This window comes from Montipora capricornis, chromosome 6, assembly GCF_036669925.1.
Source record: "Montipora capricornis isolate CH-2021 chromosome 6, ASM3666992v2, whole genome shotgun sequence".
NCBI lineage: Eukaryota > Metazoa > Cnidaria > Anthozoa > Scleractinia > Acroporidae > Montipora > Montipora capricornis.
The window spans coordinates 12,129,406-12,146,905 of record NC_090888.1 but is presented as its reverse complement, the minus strand read 5'-3'; the positions used below and the strand labels follow the sequence as shown (position 1 = coordinate 12,146,905).

General features: G+C 38.9%; 1 protein-coding gene and 1 long non-coding RNA gene across 2 annotated transcripts in view; one reads left to right on the top strand and one right to left on the bottom strand.

Annotated features, from left to right (window-relative positions):
* LOC138053225 (uncharacterized) overlaps nt 1-17,500 on the bottom strand; it is a 33,023-nt gene that overhangs the window by 5,838 nt on the left and 9,685 nt on the right. Inside the window, exons 3-4 of the mRNA XM_068899882.1 lie at nt 1,309-2,212; nt 736-993 (exon numbers count right to left, since the gene is read on the bottom strand). Of these exons, the coding sequence (XP_068755983.1) occupies nt 736-993; nt 1,309-2,212 (1,162 nt within the window). The remainder of the gene's footprint in view (nt 1-735; nt 994-1,308; nt 2,213-17,500) is intronic.
* Nucleotides 11,473-13,421, top strand: LOC138051563 (uncharacterized). The gene is made up of 3 exons (XR_011132847.1): nt 11,473-11,927; nt 12,152-12,257; nt 12,812-13,421. It is a non-coding gene; the product is annotated as an uncharacterized lncRNA (long non-coding RNA).

Here is a 17,500-nt window from a genome sequence, read left to right as displayed (position 1 = left end):
TACTTTGTGGTACTTTGCTTAAGGACGATGTGACATTTTGAAATTTGAGGTTTTGACAACAACGTGAGCATAGAGATGAAAAGTTTTCATTCGCCACTTGGCACTAACTCTAAAACCGCTTGTACCAATTTACTTTAAGAATATATCACCCATTGATCGACTTTCACATGCCCTTGAAAAATAAACGTAAAAACAGAATTTAAACAAAAATTCAAAACATTTAATTGGCTTATCAAACAAAAACAAACGAGTGCAAATTTTCATTGGCTCAGCAAACATGGATGCAAACAACGTCATCTCTCCATGAAACTTTCTAGAAAGCGAATGGTATTTCACTTTGAGGTCATTTGATTGGGCAATCGAACTGTTTACTGTCCAAATTAGGAGTTTTCCTTGGCGTGAATTAGGAGAAGCTTTGTTTTAACCTTGCCAAACATTGGTCCGTGAAACAAATAGCAAACACTTCTTCAAGGTCATACAAAAGTCGTTCAATTGTGCGATGTGAACGAGATGGGATAATTGAGAAAGACTCAGTAGTGTAAAGGTGTACTTTGAGGTGATGTTTACATCAACATTGCTGCCATAGATCTTAAATTCCCTATTCTCTTCTTTTTCAAATCCCATGACACATCTTGTTTATCCACCAAAATCTCAAATACGTAATCAAATACGCAAAGTAGAGAATTAACTTTGTCATGACAGAGTCTATTTTGCCATGGGTCAGAGAATCCTTACCACTGATTTTACTCCCGCGAGGGGGTGATCCAAGTTTCTCGAGGAGGTCAAAGTGCTGGATCCCTTTAAGCAGCTCTCCAATGTCTCTGCAAGGGTGTTCACTGACTCTTTCCACTTCTTTTAACAGTTCGAAGCCCACCTTCATCTTGGCAAGCCTGTAACCATCGACTTTGCCCCTGGCCAGAATCTTCATCTGTTGGAATTCCTCACGTGATAATGAATTAGAAATCTCTATAAACCTTGCTTGAAAGTTAAAATCTGCCAAAATAATATTACAGAACAGAGGTAAATGTTAGCTTTGAAAACAAAAACAATAATGATCTTCCACAATCCCCATGGCAAATTTTGGAGTTACTTAGTAAGGGGTGTAGGTTCTTTAGCACGCTTAAGAATTTGGAATGTGTGTTACCCTTATGGGTGGAGGGATACCGTAACTCAGTGCTGTGAACCAATGAAGATCCACCAATTTTGACACTCATGCAATAAAACACAATAAAGAAAGAAAAATAAGTCATACGAATGATTTAGGGACCTGAAAGGTCAAACTGCAGTATGAAAATACCGTTTATATACCTGGCTTGTCTTGGAGAGAAGCTGTTCCACAAAGAAGTCTTCCATTGGCACTTAAACATTTGGATGATGTACTGCCCCCACAACATCTATTCTCGTCACCAGTAAATGCTGTAGGTGCTGAAAGAAGTTTGCCACTACGTTTCTCTCTGCCTTCAAGAAACAGATATCGTCCAAGGTCGGCTTTGAGTTGCCGTTTTTCTGCCTCAGTCTGCCTTGGCTTTTCCTGCAATTTGTTTATTTGCTCTTGTAATTCAAAGCAATTATTCTGAAAGGTTGCAGACTCCTCATCCTGGCTTAGTACGAAACAATCATTTCCACTATTTCTGGAACCTCTCACTCCAATACCTTCTGCAGCTGACAATTCCATTTCCTCCAAGGATTTTTTACATTGTGGATGACAGTTTGCTCCAATCTGCACATCAGAACATTCATTAGACTCTCTAAAAGGCTCTTCACATGTCACGTTGCTTTCCAGTTGTTTCAGAACACCGTCTATTGAATCACAGTTACAGTTACCTGGGGTTTCGTCCTCACTTAATTGAGATTTAAGCTGACAAATTTCTGCACATCGGTGTGTTTCCTTGGTTTCTGATTTATTTTGCACTTTGGCTAGGCAGCTATCAGCCAAATCTACATCTGAACACTCACAAAGACTAATGCACCCACTTGGGGATGACGATACAGAAGGTAATGGATCACATGAACAAAATGATCCTGGGCTTACTGGTACTGAGTTCAGAGGAGACGCTGAATGAAAATCTGCTGACAGCAAGGAGCGCTCCTCAACGCTTCTATCAGGAACAACACTATTTAAAGCCTCATGCTCAGGTGTGACATTTCTGTCACTCAACAGGTACTCCAACAGGCGTAAATAAACATCTGCATGGCTTCCGGAACAAACTTCCTGTTTAACATGCAGACAAAAATAACATTTTCAATGATGGTTGCGAGAACAAAAAATCATACATCATTATAACATGCTGCAAATTATACACTGATATATAATAATCAAGACACTTTATTTCATGGACTTTTCCGAGTTATGGTAAAAAATCCAAATCACATGAATGTGTCACTGACTCAGTCATCAAGAATCTTTGAAGTTCCTCTCATGCATCAGCATTGTGTTGGTAGCACTTTTTTTACCTTGAAGAATTTAGAAGAGATGTACTACACATCCCACAAAGGGTCTTACCATATTTAAAACTCTGTATCTGTTTTCGGACAGTGACCAACGTGTTGTTTGTGTGTCAGCTGACACATTTTTACTGGTCAGATGACACATGAGTTGCATGTTGATGTGTTGACCAACACATTGGTGGGATGTATTTGTCGAGGGAGGTATGTGTGCCCTGGTAAAAGAAGGCAGTGCAGCCCAGTGATTGGGGCATTTGCCTAGAGATTCTGAGATCCCAAGGTGAAGACTAGTTCCCTACTTAACAGTTTTTTTGTCCCTCAGGGTACAAGTCAACTAAGCATGGATGTACTTATTTGTATATATAACCCTTTCCTCTTTTGCCATTCCCAACAGTTTTTGGTAGATAATTTGAGAATTATTTCTTGGACCTGAAAGGAAGATGTGCTTAAGTGATACATAGTTAACTTTTAAAAAGCAATAATTATTAAGAATAGAATCAAATAACTTTCATCCTCAATTCACCATACTAAATTTATTGATACTACTATTTAAGAGGCAAAAATTTGAATCACAGGTCAAGCAGTCAAGTAAAGACACTCCAGTCTTCCCTACCCTAGACAGAAGGGCTCATGCTCACTCTTAACAGCACTTGTCGGACAAAGGGGCACAATACTTGATTGATTCCTTCTAAGAGCTAAAATGACTTAGATAAGTACAGTCTGGAAAAAACATTTCCACTCTTGTTTTCATCTAGAATGGGCATCCTATCAAGGGATCTCTACATAAAGTCTGCATTGAACACCCAGACTACAGTCCACTTTCCGTATTTTTGTGCTGGCCTGGCTAACAGCTGCGCAGGTCATTGAGCAAACCTTGATTTTCGCACACATCCAGTATTCAAGGAAATTTACTTGGACACTACTACCAGGCAACTTGTGAAAAAGTTAAACAATGCACAGAGAACGGAGATGACTTAAGGTCACAACAAAATTCATTCATGAATAAGTACAGTAAGTGTGCATTGTTTAGGGTAATAATAATTCATCCACTAATACAATATCAGTCAATTACAGAGGGAGCATTGAACCAGACAAATTATCTTATGCAGTTGGTTTGTACAGTTAAACTACCATGAATAGTTAAGTTTAGCTGGAGGGATCAAACATCAGTTATAATTCATACACATACAAAAAATAAAGAGACAGATTACCTGACACTAGAACATATTTGACCATCCTGGTTCACTTCAATGTGCAGTCAGCTAACAAGGCAGCTGCCACATTCCTAGCTATGCTAACTATGTATTATGCTTGCTGTACTTATTTTTTTTTCCAACTAAACTTTCTATAGCACTTGTATCTATGACAGAATGTTAACCTGTCCAAGAACTCAAGCCCAAAAGCTATTTATAAATAGTCCTCTGCTGTTACTATTGGTTCCTGGTACTACTAGCTATCTGTAATGCAGAATATGCACTTTTTTGGACAACTGCAAATGCATACAATGCTTTTTCTGGAACAATGATTCCTATCATCTCATTGTTGCATGGCTGCCGTTTCACTTACCAAATTCTAAAGGTGCGTGAATGTGTCCAAGCTGTAGGAAACCAAGCTACTCCTGTTACTCTATTCTTAGCAGTACAGGCTAACCACAAGCAATCCCTATTACTGTTGTGTAACCCTGCAGACCTTCAACCTCTTCTCACCTCAGTGAGCACTCCCAAAAAAGATGCCTTTGACATTCATCAATGTCAGTCCAGCTTACTCATCTTTGAAATTGTAACTTATTAAACGCTTGCAAAGATCTGTAGTCTTAAATGAGAAATGTTTCCAACTTTAACACTAGATCTAGTTCTATCTTCTGTCCCTTCCCTGGTGTTCAGTTGTACAGGTTCAGTCAGGTATGAGTGACCAAAAAAATTGACAAGTTCAAAAGCAGGACCAGACCAGAGCATTCTCCTGCCCTGCTCACAGGGTACATTAACTTCACCAAGGTGTGCATCCCATGTTTTTCCACCACCGCAACAGAAATAACTTGAAAGACAACAGGGCCCTTTTAGGGAGGATCCTACTCAAGGCAGTCAAAAATACTGTTCCTTCAAAAATGGCCACATCCAAGCACTGCCTGTCAAGGTGGGAGGGATTGCCCAAAAAGGAAATGAGTACTGGGGATAAACATTCCTTTGTTTCAAAAGGAATTAACAAGAATTAATGATTAATGGTAGCTCACAGCAAAACCCTTGGAAATACATTGAGCAACTACATGTAGTACTGGAAATACTATAGCACTGCACCAAGGGGTTTCCTTATTCATTTATGATAAGGACAACGAAGAAGTGGCATTTCCACTTAGATAATAGTGTACTTCCCGCTTCCCTCCGAAACACAATAATGTTAACTTAATAGATGGTATTCACCTGACGTCACAGCAGCCATGTTGGTGTACAGAACGGCAATGAAAAATGTCTTTTGGGAATTTGACTAAATTATAATGAAAAACATGAGCCATACACCTTATTCCACAATGGCCGCCATCTAAATATTCTTTTGTTTTTATTCAAATTAGCTCTTGATGCCTCGTTCTTAAGCTTAAAATTCAAAAGAATATTTTATCTTGAACGAGGCAACAAGGGCTAATTTGTATGCACATAAATCAGCAGCCATTTTGGAATAAGGTGTATAATTTGCTATTGTTTTGTGCACCAACATGGTCGTCTCATCACGTGATTGAAAACCATCTACACAAGACTACAGTACAGCTTGTAATTATCATTAATTATTATTATTATTCACTTGTACACATGTATAATTGTCATAATTGCACATTTGTACTTAATACAAGACTTTGGTAAAACTTGTGCATTAAACTAATACCTACACAAAATGCAATGGCCACTAATGTCTTTCGCAAAGAAAGAGCTTATTTTGAAAAGGAATGTTTAATAACTGTGATTTGACTGCTGCACATCTGGTAATCTATTTGTAAATTTCCCTTACTTGAGTGAAAAATTTAACATGGGGAGGGATTGAATAGATAGCAGCGAAAGGCTGGGGTTGATGAATTTTTAATTAGTTGAATTAGCAGTAAAATTAAATTTCATAAAGACTTCTAACTCACCTAATTAGTATGCTTAACTGTCATAAAAACGAGTCCTGTAAATTTGTACAAAGTTTACCAAAATAGATTGCTAAATTCAATGCTAAACTCCTATGGGACAACTCCACGCTCTCCACAACTATTAGGTAACAGTCTAGTGTCAGAGCAACTCCGAAAGCAACACAATACTAAATGGGGTAGAAAAGTCTTCGAGGAGTGGCAGCAGCAACAGCAAAATAAATAGGATGACAACAGAAACGCACTCAAGTGTTTTGCTGCTGCAGTGAGTGAGCATGTAGCTTGCTTTACATCCGAGGTTACGGTGAAAGTCGCCGGTAGATAGTCACTCGGACCAATAGACCATTTTACAGTTGTGGCTAAGTTACCAGGCCTAACAATGGAAGCGAGGCTGCCGGTGACCCTGTTTTGATACAAACCTTCATGCTTTTGTAATGTTAATATGGACTAATTAGCGTTACAACAATTTACATGATAAAAGCAGTGAGGTCTGTATCAATGTAAGGTCACCGGCAGCCTCGCAGCCATTCATAGGCTTGGTCGCTGAGCAAACAACTGTAAAATGGCCTACTCCCTTTAATTCACTAATTTCTCCTTTCCTAACCTATGACAACCTTGCTGTACACTTCTGACCTAAAATGGCACTGACGTTAGAAATTTTATCAGACTAGAATGATGCAAATGTTACCTCGGAATAGCGCTGGCCATGCACTTTTCCTCTTCTTCGCAAGTTTTCGGAGGTCTAAATCTGCACTCTCTCATTTGCTTTGTGAAGCAACGTGTTTGCTCAGAACTGACAAACAGCTGGGTAACAACGTGACATCAGTTGATGAATATTCAAAAATTGTCACAGCACAGCAATTAGGTGATAGGATCATGCACATTTTTTTGAGGATCATGCACATTTCAAATATAATAGTTGAACTGAGAAAACTTATTCAAATGATAATTTAAACTAATTTTCTTTTGTTGGAGAAGTGATTTCAAAAACTTGCGCTTCGTGTTTCGTCGGGGTTTCAAACACTCAAAAACCATACAAGCACTTGGCCTGCGGCCTCGTGCTTTCATCAGTTTTGAAATTATTACTTCTGTCAAGAACTCATTTTCAAAGAATTTTTTTACCAAATATTCAATGCTGGTTGTTTTTTACGAGTGCTAAAAGTTACTTAAAATTTTAAATTTTCCCAGGCTACCTGCCACACTGGATTTTTTCACGTGTCGTGGGCTCATGAGAAACCAGCCAATGGAAAGCATCTAATAATTTTGATACATGTACCTTAAAGCTGTGACATAAGAAAAGGACATAATTACAAAGCACGAAAGTATTAAAAATCTAGAGCAATTTTAAAGAATCTTTACAATTGGTATCAAATTATGGCCTCCTCCAAATAGGTTTCCAAAGCAAATACGCTGCTCAACACACAACCAATGTAACTGAGAAAGTAGTGGTGTAACATGATCTGATTTTCTTGACATGGTGACAAGCCTAGCCGCAGAAATCAAAACATATTGCAGAAGTGGTAATAAGTTCTTGGGGAAACCATAAAGGAAAGAGTTACAATTATCAAACTTTGATCGGTTACAAATGTGTGGAAAAAGATCTTCACGGAATTAAAAATCAAGATTGCAAAACTTTCTTTATCTCTTAGCTCCAGAAATATTATTTACCAGGCCCTAGTTTTCCAAACGATGGATAGCACTATCCACCGGATAAATCACTATCCAGCAGATAAACACTAGCAAAAACAATTGAGTTATCCACTGGATAGTGATTTATCAGGTGGATAGCGTGGATATCCATCGTTTGAACAACTGGGACCAGTAGTTAAGGAGTTTATGGTATCTAAACTTCCTTATAGCGGAGCTCTGGCAGACCAAAGGGCCGCCAAGCAGAGCATAATACTCAATTCATAGGAACAGGTAGGAACCCAAGAGTTGCTTTCCTCATGGTAATCATGGTTAGCGGTATTGCTTGTGGGCACACTACAATGGCGACATCTCCCAATAATGAATAATATCTTAATAATAATAATAATAATAATAATAATAATAAATACTTGTATACTTGTGCCCAACAAGGCGGCAATACTCCAGCTACTCAAGCTAGTTTACAGCATACATCTTTGGTATTCGACATCAAACTTATGGTTAATTGACACCTGTCAAAACAAGACATCAGTTGACCAGTATCACGTGACCATAATGCGGGCTCAAGTTTAGAGCTCATGTCACGTCAACTGTTTTCTTGAAGTTGAGCGTTGACCAGGTACTGGTTTCGATTGGATCTCAGGCTCAAGCCAGGTTAAAGGGGCTAGGTCACGCAATTTTGGGTAAATTTGTTTAATTTTGTTAATTATGAGCTCCAAACGTCAAATTGGCAGAGCAAGAGTCTTTCATTTGCAAAATGACACACATAACAACTGAAAATAATTTTCCAGCTGTGTAAATGATATTTTGATATAGACTGATATAAATTTGAAAAAAGGTGGGCCAACGTTTTTCAAATTTACCCGAATTCAATCCATTTCAATCCTCTCCAGTTTTGTCCATCCATGTCCCTTCTTGGCTTCCCTGTGTTTTGTTAGAGTTCTTCTATAGTTTTGAACAGTTATTTTGATATTTTAGTTAATTCTATGACCATTCGATCAGTGCTGAAATTGCCTAAAATTGCGTGACCTAGCCCCTTTAACCTACATGTAAATAAAATCGGGGCTTACTTTTTGCACCCTTTCTGCGGCTTGACAGGGCTACACGGCCATGCTTCGTGAACTAAAGCTCTTCACAGTCGACGCTTGTCATGTTTAGGTCGAAATCGCTTGGCAAATATTTTTCCCTTTATTTTTCGCCAGTTTTAATCCAAAAGAGGTTTGACATAGGTATAGCTGTGGTCAGGACCACACTGGTTGTTACACAGTTATTCACGTCAAGCACCTTTGGAGGGATATCACGAGAAAAGAGACTTAATTTAAAGATAGTAACGAACAACAGGATAAAGAGAAGAATCATTGAAATTTGAGAAATTTAAGCGAAGAAAGCCTCGAGAGAAGCCGAGGGAATAGAAATAGAGAAATAGAATGAGAGAGACAACACTTATTTACATCAGTTGGCTTTCAGGTAATGTTCTCCTTCTTAATGCATGCGTCGCTGCTTCGCATATTTTGTAAAACGCTAAAAAAACGAAGATGGCCTGAAAACATTTGCAAATTCTTGTCAACAGAGATTCTGGCATATCTCAACAACCACACACCACGTCACCATTCAAGCCTACAGCAGACATCATTGGCGAGTTTTCTTGTCATCACTGTCTACTTTGTCAGACAACTCTCGACACTGTATAAATTTATATTGGATTGCAGTACATTTATATGCAACGAATGCACCTGTAAGCATTTGTTTGGGAAAGCTAAAGCTTCTTTTTCGCCAGGTACAATTTAGAAAAATCGACTCGCATTGCATATGTGTGTTAGTGCAGTAACACAGTGCTTTATTCCATAACTGTCAACTGAGCTGTGTTTTGTTCTCCAGGAGATTCAAGTCGTCTTTGCGTAATATGTCGCTCTATAATAGTACACAATATTGTTATATCATTATAGTGCCATTGTGGAGGTCTTAGGTACTGTAAATAGCCCTCTGAGAAGACATGTGGTTACTAGTAAAATACTAAACTCAGAAAGATTGAAGAAAATAAAAGGGAATTGAGAGACATTGGCTTGGAGGCTGACATGTCGATCATTTTCAAGTTCCCTTTACAAATTCTTTTTCACCACAAGTTTAAAGGCCCACCTTCAACTGTCAGGCTTTTCGACCGTTTGTTTTTTCATTGCTTATCGTTGCGATCTGATTGGATGAATTTCAGCTTTGACGGGATTTCGACCGTTTGTTTTTTCATTGCTTATCGTTGCGATCTGATTGGATGAATTTCAGCTTTGACGGGATTTTCATATTGAAAATTTTTCCACGGCACGCATTGCCTGTCGGTTGAAGGTGGGCCTTTAAGTGTGTACTCTGAGCGTCTGACAGATTTCGAAGACAAACATTCACTGAAGTTAAGCCCTATCCGGCCGGGATTGTATCTGGAAAGGAGACCTCAAAATATAAAATATACAACCTGCTGTCATCAACATAGGACCAAAAATTCTATTTTAATGCTCAAATTTTGAGAACTAAGCAGGTACAGATTTTGTTTGCCTGCCTTATGCAAATATCGATATCGATGTAAAAGTAAATAATATTGATACACAGTTTTTAGGAAGAGCAGAAGGAGGTTTTCAGAAAGTGTTGATCGCGAATAAAATATTTTGCCATCAGCAACAAAATTTGTGACATACGTGTAAAAACAACATAAATTTTGAACCAGGAATACAAAATGTTACCATCAGCGAAAAACATTGTTTTTAAGTTCATTTTTTTATTGTACTTTTGGCTGCACAAGTGACATCGAATTCAGTGGGCTGCCATGAAGTTGCAAGTTGCAAGTGTTATGAAGTTTGACAAGAAATGTGTGTATCACAAAGATCACAATTGCCTAGCTCTTAAGGTAGACCATTGTTTCTGCAAAGTCAAAAATTCACACTCCTAGACGAGATTACTTATCATCAGGTAATCCCATCGTTTTGGAAGTAGCAGCTGCTTTATTATTCATTAACGTCGCAAATTCTTGCGGATTTTGGGGCTCATTTCACGCATCCAACAAACCTGTTTACTTTCGTGATTTATGCACGCGCTGCGGGCCTATTGCCACCACAGACACTTTTCCACTCTTACAACCCAGTGACATGGTGTGTAGTGTACAGTGCACTATCACAAAAACAGTTTGATACCCGTACGAAACGAGCAGATCTGCAGCAGATCTGTAACAGATCTGTTTTGACAAAAACAGATCATCTGCAGACTAATTTATCGTCTGCAGGGTCTGTTATCAGTCTGCTGCAGACGCTGAGCTTGAATACACTTCGCGATGTTAAGACTGCAGACGAAAAACAGACTAACAACAGATCTGCAGATGATCTGCAACACGTTGAAGCCCAAAAACCGGATCGATAGATCATCATTGTATCGTGACTTCGGTATAAACCTTAGTTGGATCAGTCATTACTGGTGTGTTTTGAGATAAATAAAATAGTTCGATTGTACAGATAAAACGATAGTCGAAAATTTAAAATGCGTTAGTATAAAGAGGCTTATAAATGGTCAGCCACTTACAACGTGTTAGTAAATCAAATGTTACGTCGATTGAACACTTAAATGAAAGGATAAATACTCTTTCGACCTTAATTTATCCTTATTATATAGCAATTAGGCACCCATACCTGACACAATCTTTCAATAGAATTTAAGAGCAGTACTGCAGGGTGCATTGGTGTTAAATTCTCAGTTCCAAACGCTCAGGGAAAAACATTTGATCGATCGACATATCAGTGTTGATAGAACAACGATACGAAAGTTGAAGTCAACACGTGAATGAATCATAAAAAGTGCAATAAGATGGTTAAATTACTTTACTGTGATTATTTTTCTTGCCTACATCATGAGATGTTTTTCTTATCAGTTGTCGTGATTGACGTGAAGGTCATGCCGACGCTGAAATCGAAAACACTCCGGCGCTCCTCAGATCTGATCACTTTTCTGGACATTCAATAAGCTACGGACCCATGAGCACTAAAAGGCCGTTTACACGACAGAAAAATTTGGGGCCGGACTCGTCAAAAAAGCGGTACGGACCCATAAATTTTGTGAAGAAACACTGGAGCTTTCACAGTGCCATAGGCGCCTATGGCCCTGCAGAAACTCCAGTGTTCCTTTACAAAAGGTATGAGTCCGTACCGCTTTTTTGACCGGACCGGAACCAAATTTTTCTGTCGTGTAAACGGCCTTAATTAACGAAGTTTCCCTTCTTAAGTATCATTATCTTTGAAGTTCAACATGCTTCAATTTTAGTGCAGGGGATTAACTATGCTCAACTTGATTAGTGGCGTAATCCATCTCAAAATAAGATCATTAAAATCTGCAATCATTCCATTTTTAAAAGTTTTTGTGGCTTTGAAAGTTTGAGTCGTTACTTTCTTATCCCTTTGGAAACATAGACATAGTCAACTTGTCAGTAAAAACGTTGCGTGATAGCGGTAAAAACACTTGTGGTATAAACACGATAATCAAGGAGTGGCTGAGTTCCGAGGGTCAACGTCACATTTTCTGCCTATATAATGAACCTTGGACTGGGGGAGCTGTCACTCGTACTCGGTTTATTCGAGACCTCGACCCGTTAACATCGTAGACCAAGGATCACGGCTAGCGACTTGCAGATGATTTTAGACGAAGACAAGGGTAAAAAAAAATGCTTGGATCTACTGCAGCAAAACGAGTGAGGGTGAGTACAACGGTCATTTACTTAGCCTGCGTAGCATGGCGGTTTTGTCGAGCCGGGCGGTTTTTCTGCCCTTAATCACTTAGCAACCAAAACCACTCATGCTACGCAGGCTATCATTGACTAAGAATGCTTGAGCCGAATTATATTTTTGTCAAGTTATTCATTTTACCCCACCGTTTTGTGCCTTGTCTAAAAACCTTTTTGCTTTTGCTTTTTTATTGTAGTTAACTGTTGAGATACCGGAGCATCAAGAGGATGATATTCTCTGTCTTCTTAGGCAGCAAGAAAACTGTGAAGTGGTTTCCATAAGACCAGTACAATCTGGAGAAGGTAAATGCTATTTATCACGATTTTCCTTCCTGTTTTGTTAGATTTTATTTCGTCTTTTAATTTACCTACCCGTATCCTCTTCGCACTGTGTGCGCGAGGGAGTTTTCTTTAATTCTTTGGTAAAGAATTCCAGTTACCTTCCGTTCTTCTCCTTAGCTACATTATTTATTTCACTATTATTTCCGAAAAGCGCGCCACCTTTGCAACGAACATCACTTTGAAACTTGATGCCCTTTAGTCTGAGGTTATGTCATCCTTGATCCTGTTTCCGGCAAAATCTAATTACTCATTCATTTTATCGCATGTATGGAGGTTTTCCCATCGGAATATATATAAATTGACTACTATAGCAATACCGTAAATGTACACTGAGTCTGATGCTCAGAGACTGGACAAAATGCCTATACAGAACATCGCACTTCTAGCAGCAAAAATCAAAGAAAAAAAAAAACACAGCAGATTCCTAATACAGTATTTCCACTGTGGTTGCACAATTCTGCCAGTTTCTTGCTGTTCGTCCATAAGAAAAAAATGTTTCCTTTATTTATTTCCAGGCCGCAAACGTTTTGCTGTGCCGCAAGAAGATGGTCCTACGCCACCAACACCCTGTTCGTCTCTTCCCAAGAAATAAGACGTCGGGCGAACTCGCGCCTCCAGCAGAACAGCCACCTACAGCTGAATCTGGAAGAATCGAACAACATGAAATCGCTGTTCGGACTTGTAATTTCTGCCTGCAGACGCCGTGTATCAGTGTTGCGGTGCGGCGAGGATAACGAATCACACCAAACACCGCAAAAATTACAAGTGGTTCTGGAGAACTCTGAAAGACTGTGGGCAGTATCTAGTTTACTCGATCTCGTTTCTGTAAATAACCTGCCAAGCAAACCAAAAAAAAAAAAAAAGCATGCAAAGCCTAGCCTGCGAGCAAGTTCCCTCGTTGCTCGCAGTCTACGCGAGGCTTAGATTCTTGAAAGCAGTGGTTGCTACTCGAGGGTTTTTTTAATTCGTTTGGAATGCGTTGAAAATGTCACGCTAAGAAAGTACTTTAAATTCCTGCTGGTGATATTATTTTGCGTATCTATCAGCATTAATCGTTTACTTTTGATGAATAACAGACCGACTTCCTCTCTCTGTCTTTTAAATAAACGTTGTTTGATTGGTGCATTTTGTGGGCTTTTTTTAAACCGGATAGGCTGATTTCGTCTGCAGAGCGTCTGCAAATTTGCAGAATTGTTGCAGATCATCCCTGCAGACATTCTGCAGATATTCTGCAGATATTCTGCAGACATTCTGCAGACATTCTGCAGATGATCTGCAGATAATCTGTAGATCATCTGTAGATTGTCTGCAGATCTGCTACAGATGTGCCAGCAGATCTGTAGCAGACTATAAACAGATCGGCTCGTTTCGTACGGGTAAGCTCGAATCTGCGATTTTCAGCAAAATCTCCAACAATTGAGTTATAACATTGTTTGTTTGTCTAGTTTGTACCGTGGTTTTGCGGTCAGCTGTGCTTGCTTATTTTGCAAATGAATTCATCATTTCTGTGGAGACTGTTTTGATTTACCGGTATAGGCTTTTTATATGAAATAGATGCCCAGTCGTGAGCTGCTTTGTTTGACTGTGAAATTGCAATGAAACTGCAATGAATTACTGTGCATGTTATTTCAGTTTTAGTTGTTGGTTAAAATTTTTTAATGTTGGTTATTGTTTGCAAGGCTTGTTTGTTTATTTCTGTCAGTTCTGAGATGTTTGATCACTGTAAACTGTATACACTAATGACAATTAATTTTGTACTTAAAGTGCTAAGTACTGCGACGAAAATTTAGTATTTACTTTTCTGGTTTTTCTCACGTTAATTTCACATTTAGACCCTAAATTTCTTGACTCGGTGAAAGTTTTTACAAGCTAGCCACGCAATTCCCAGAAACCAGTATCCGAAAACCGTAAAATCGCGTCCGCCATTGCTCGAATAACAAACCTGAAGAGCCCGCGAAAACACGACAGCGGGTTTCTCTGTGACGTCATAGTCACAATATTGATAGAGCAAAATAAATGTGAAGAAGGAAAATAGAGAAAAAGAGGCATGTTTTCTCGCTCGAGTTCTCCTTCTCTTTCTTCCGATAATGACTCAGAATTGAGTTCTTCTCTGAACGAAGACGTTCCTGAAATAAGTGACGGGGAATTTATTCCATACGACTAGAATTTAGAGCCGGTAGCGACCCAAGAAGAGACCGCAGCTTACGAACAAAATTTCGCACGCGAAGTAGAAGAACGTGACATGTATACTGGATGCAAATGTTTCCAGTTGCACCGGGGGCAAAGCAGTGCTGTGGTCACTAAGTCTATTGTGTTCTTCACGTATTTCTTTCAATATCTGCAAAATAAAATGTATAGCATTGGTCGGAAAAAACACGGAAATCGCATGTAAGCGAGAAGAATCCAAGGAACGCGAGGTGCGAACAACTCTCTGAACTCTCTAGCCCTGTGCCAAAGCAAGTGAAGGTATACTAAGAATTGTAAGATTTCCCAGCTAAAACAAGTTGGAATTAGTGCACAGGAAATATAAGCTGAACATAACTAAAGTATAAAATAATAGCAGCACTCTATGCGTACCTTACGACGGCTCCTATGCGAGAGCGGCTGATCGACGGATTTTTCAGATTTTCGCCAAAGAGTAGGAATGGATCCTGGTTCCAACCTTCTTACATTTCCTTCCATATGGAACAACCTCTTGAAGCAATCCTCGGTAAAATGTTCCGAACAAACCATGAACCGGCCTTTGGGGTCGAAATTTTTTCGGTGTAAGCAAACGAAAGCTTTCCATTTCGCGTAGAGACCCTTGTTTGCTGGCGACCAATGCAGAGAAATTCCAGCCTCTGGATTCGATGAATTACTACAGCCCTGGACAACACAGCGGCTCATAATGTTGCCACAACACGCCGAAAACAACAACTACTCAATAGTTTTTCGCAGATCAAAATATACCTATTTTTCCCAACGAAAACTCCCACTCTGTATAGTGAATTAGCCACGTTTTTCAGAGTTTTGTTGTGACTATGACGTCAGTTCCGTTCTCGACCCAATCCTCCTTTCAAACTCGGACTTTTCTAATTCGAGTAATGGCGGACGCTTTGAGCACGAAGTTACAGTCATATTTATCGGACTTCTCTTTAGAATTCTGACTTAAGATTTGGCACAGTTACTATTTGGGTGACGTACTTTTCGTATCCGGTAAGATTAAAGAAAGTGTATTTTCGTCGCAGTAGCACTTTATGCAGAAGCATAATTATTTCCATGTAGAACGAATGCATAAATTAATGGTGGCCAAAAATGCATTCTTTTGTTTGTGCTGATTAAAGTCAGTAGCCTCGCTCTCAAGCAACATTTCTTTTGTATTTTGTCCATGCAAACGAGGCTACTGAATCTAATTAGCATGCACGTAAACAAATTTTAAAGAACATTTTTTGGCTGCCATTTACATGTATGCATTCGGTCTATACACCATATTGCTTTCTTGGGTTAGAAACAGGAGCTCCGCTTTTTAGGATTGGCTAAATCTATATATTGTAGATTAATACCGTTCCTGAATCCTTTTGTAATGGCTACTTTGGTTAAATTTCCTTTCACATGGAATTTGCCAGCAGAGCTTGGACAACAGAAGAAAAATGGAAGTGATCCTCACACTTATCTGGACAATTTTAGCAACTGTCTCTCTTAGGGTGCGTTCGATTGAGCTTATTCCGGAATAGGAATTCATGGAATAGAAGTTTGAAATCCTTTGTTTTTACAGAGATTCAGGTTAAAATTGTCAAACACCATAGAAAATGCTTTTTTAAACATAACTTTCTTATTCTTGTTGCTTCAACCAGGCGAAACATGCATAATTAATTATGATTAAGTGACAAAATAGATAGCATATTTGAGTGAGTGCAAAGTGTTGCAAGGAGTATAAAGCCTAAAACGTAAGTGTCAAATTGACATGATGGACTTGTTGATTTAAATTGGGCTTTTCTCAATTTATATGCATGGCCTCCTTAAGTTTAAGTCAAAATTTAGTGGGGGCAGAATCAAGGATTTCGGAACAATCTGCGGAGCAAGATTGATGGCAAACAGGGAGTATACATACAGTGTACATGACATACCAAAACAAGGTTCGCAAAGCGTTGTGGGGCGATTCAACATGCTTCATGTTTCGTGGGATGCATGCTCAAAACCAGTCTATGAAAAACTTGGTTATATTGTCAATGCACATGGTCTCATTCTCCTTTTATTAAATGCATAGACCCCATCCCCTCTGGAAAGTTGTTATGGGCTGTCAAAAGCAGCTGCAAGGCCTCTGGAGTGTAACTAAATATTGCAAATATGTCATCAGCATCCTGAGCCTCTCTTATGAATTCTGTGGGGATTTTAGTCTTTGCTTAAGGCTTTGTAGATCAAAGAGATCACCATTGTAGCAGAATCTGTATAGCCACAGTAGGACTTTCAAAGAGTGTTGCTACTAGTTTGAAGCACAGCTGTTTGACACTACTATTATATTGACTGGGCTAATTCACTGCCAACAATGAATCTGGTGTTTACATGTAAAAGCTCTGAATGGTCAAAGAAGCTTGAATGTCAGCAACCTTCCCACATCGCAAGAGCTCTTGGGCCCATGGCCTCTGCTCATAATAATTGACAAAATTAATTCAAAAGCCATCATCTGTTACATTGTATTACAACATGTTAGAGCAGTTCATACCATGATGTTAGTCTTCCTAGAGAGAACTTTAAGATCACGTACACTGTATAGGTAATGTGCGAGCGCATCAGTTAATCAATGCAGTCGATAACATGTTGTGGTTTTAAAACATTTTCGTCAAAAGGTAGATAACTATAGTAAAAATAATACAGTAGAATGTATGTAATTTTAGCTATTGTTTACATGGTCTCTGAAAGCGAAGATGTTTGTTTAATTTGCCTGGTTACAGACACCAAAACGATATTGCACAATTAGTATAAATACACAGGTGATTATACAAAATCGAGCGCTCTCATTGGCTCACCATCTCGGAATATCAGCCTATAATCACCCCGACGGGCAAAATGGCTGCCAGTAGTCGTTTTGCCACTATAAGTGAAGATGATTTCATGTTAAAATGTTTTTTTTTCTCTCTTTTTTGAAATAATCACCTGTGTATTTATACTAAAACAATTATTCGCTGAAGGCGAAGTGATTATCGGTGAATTCGTCTCGGTGAATA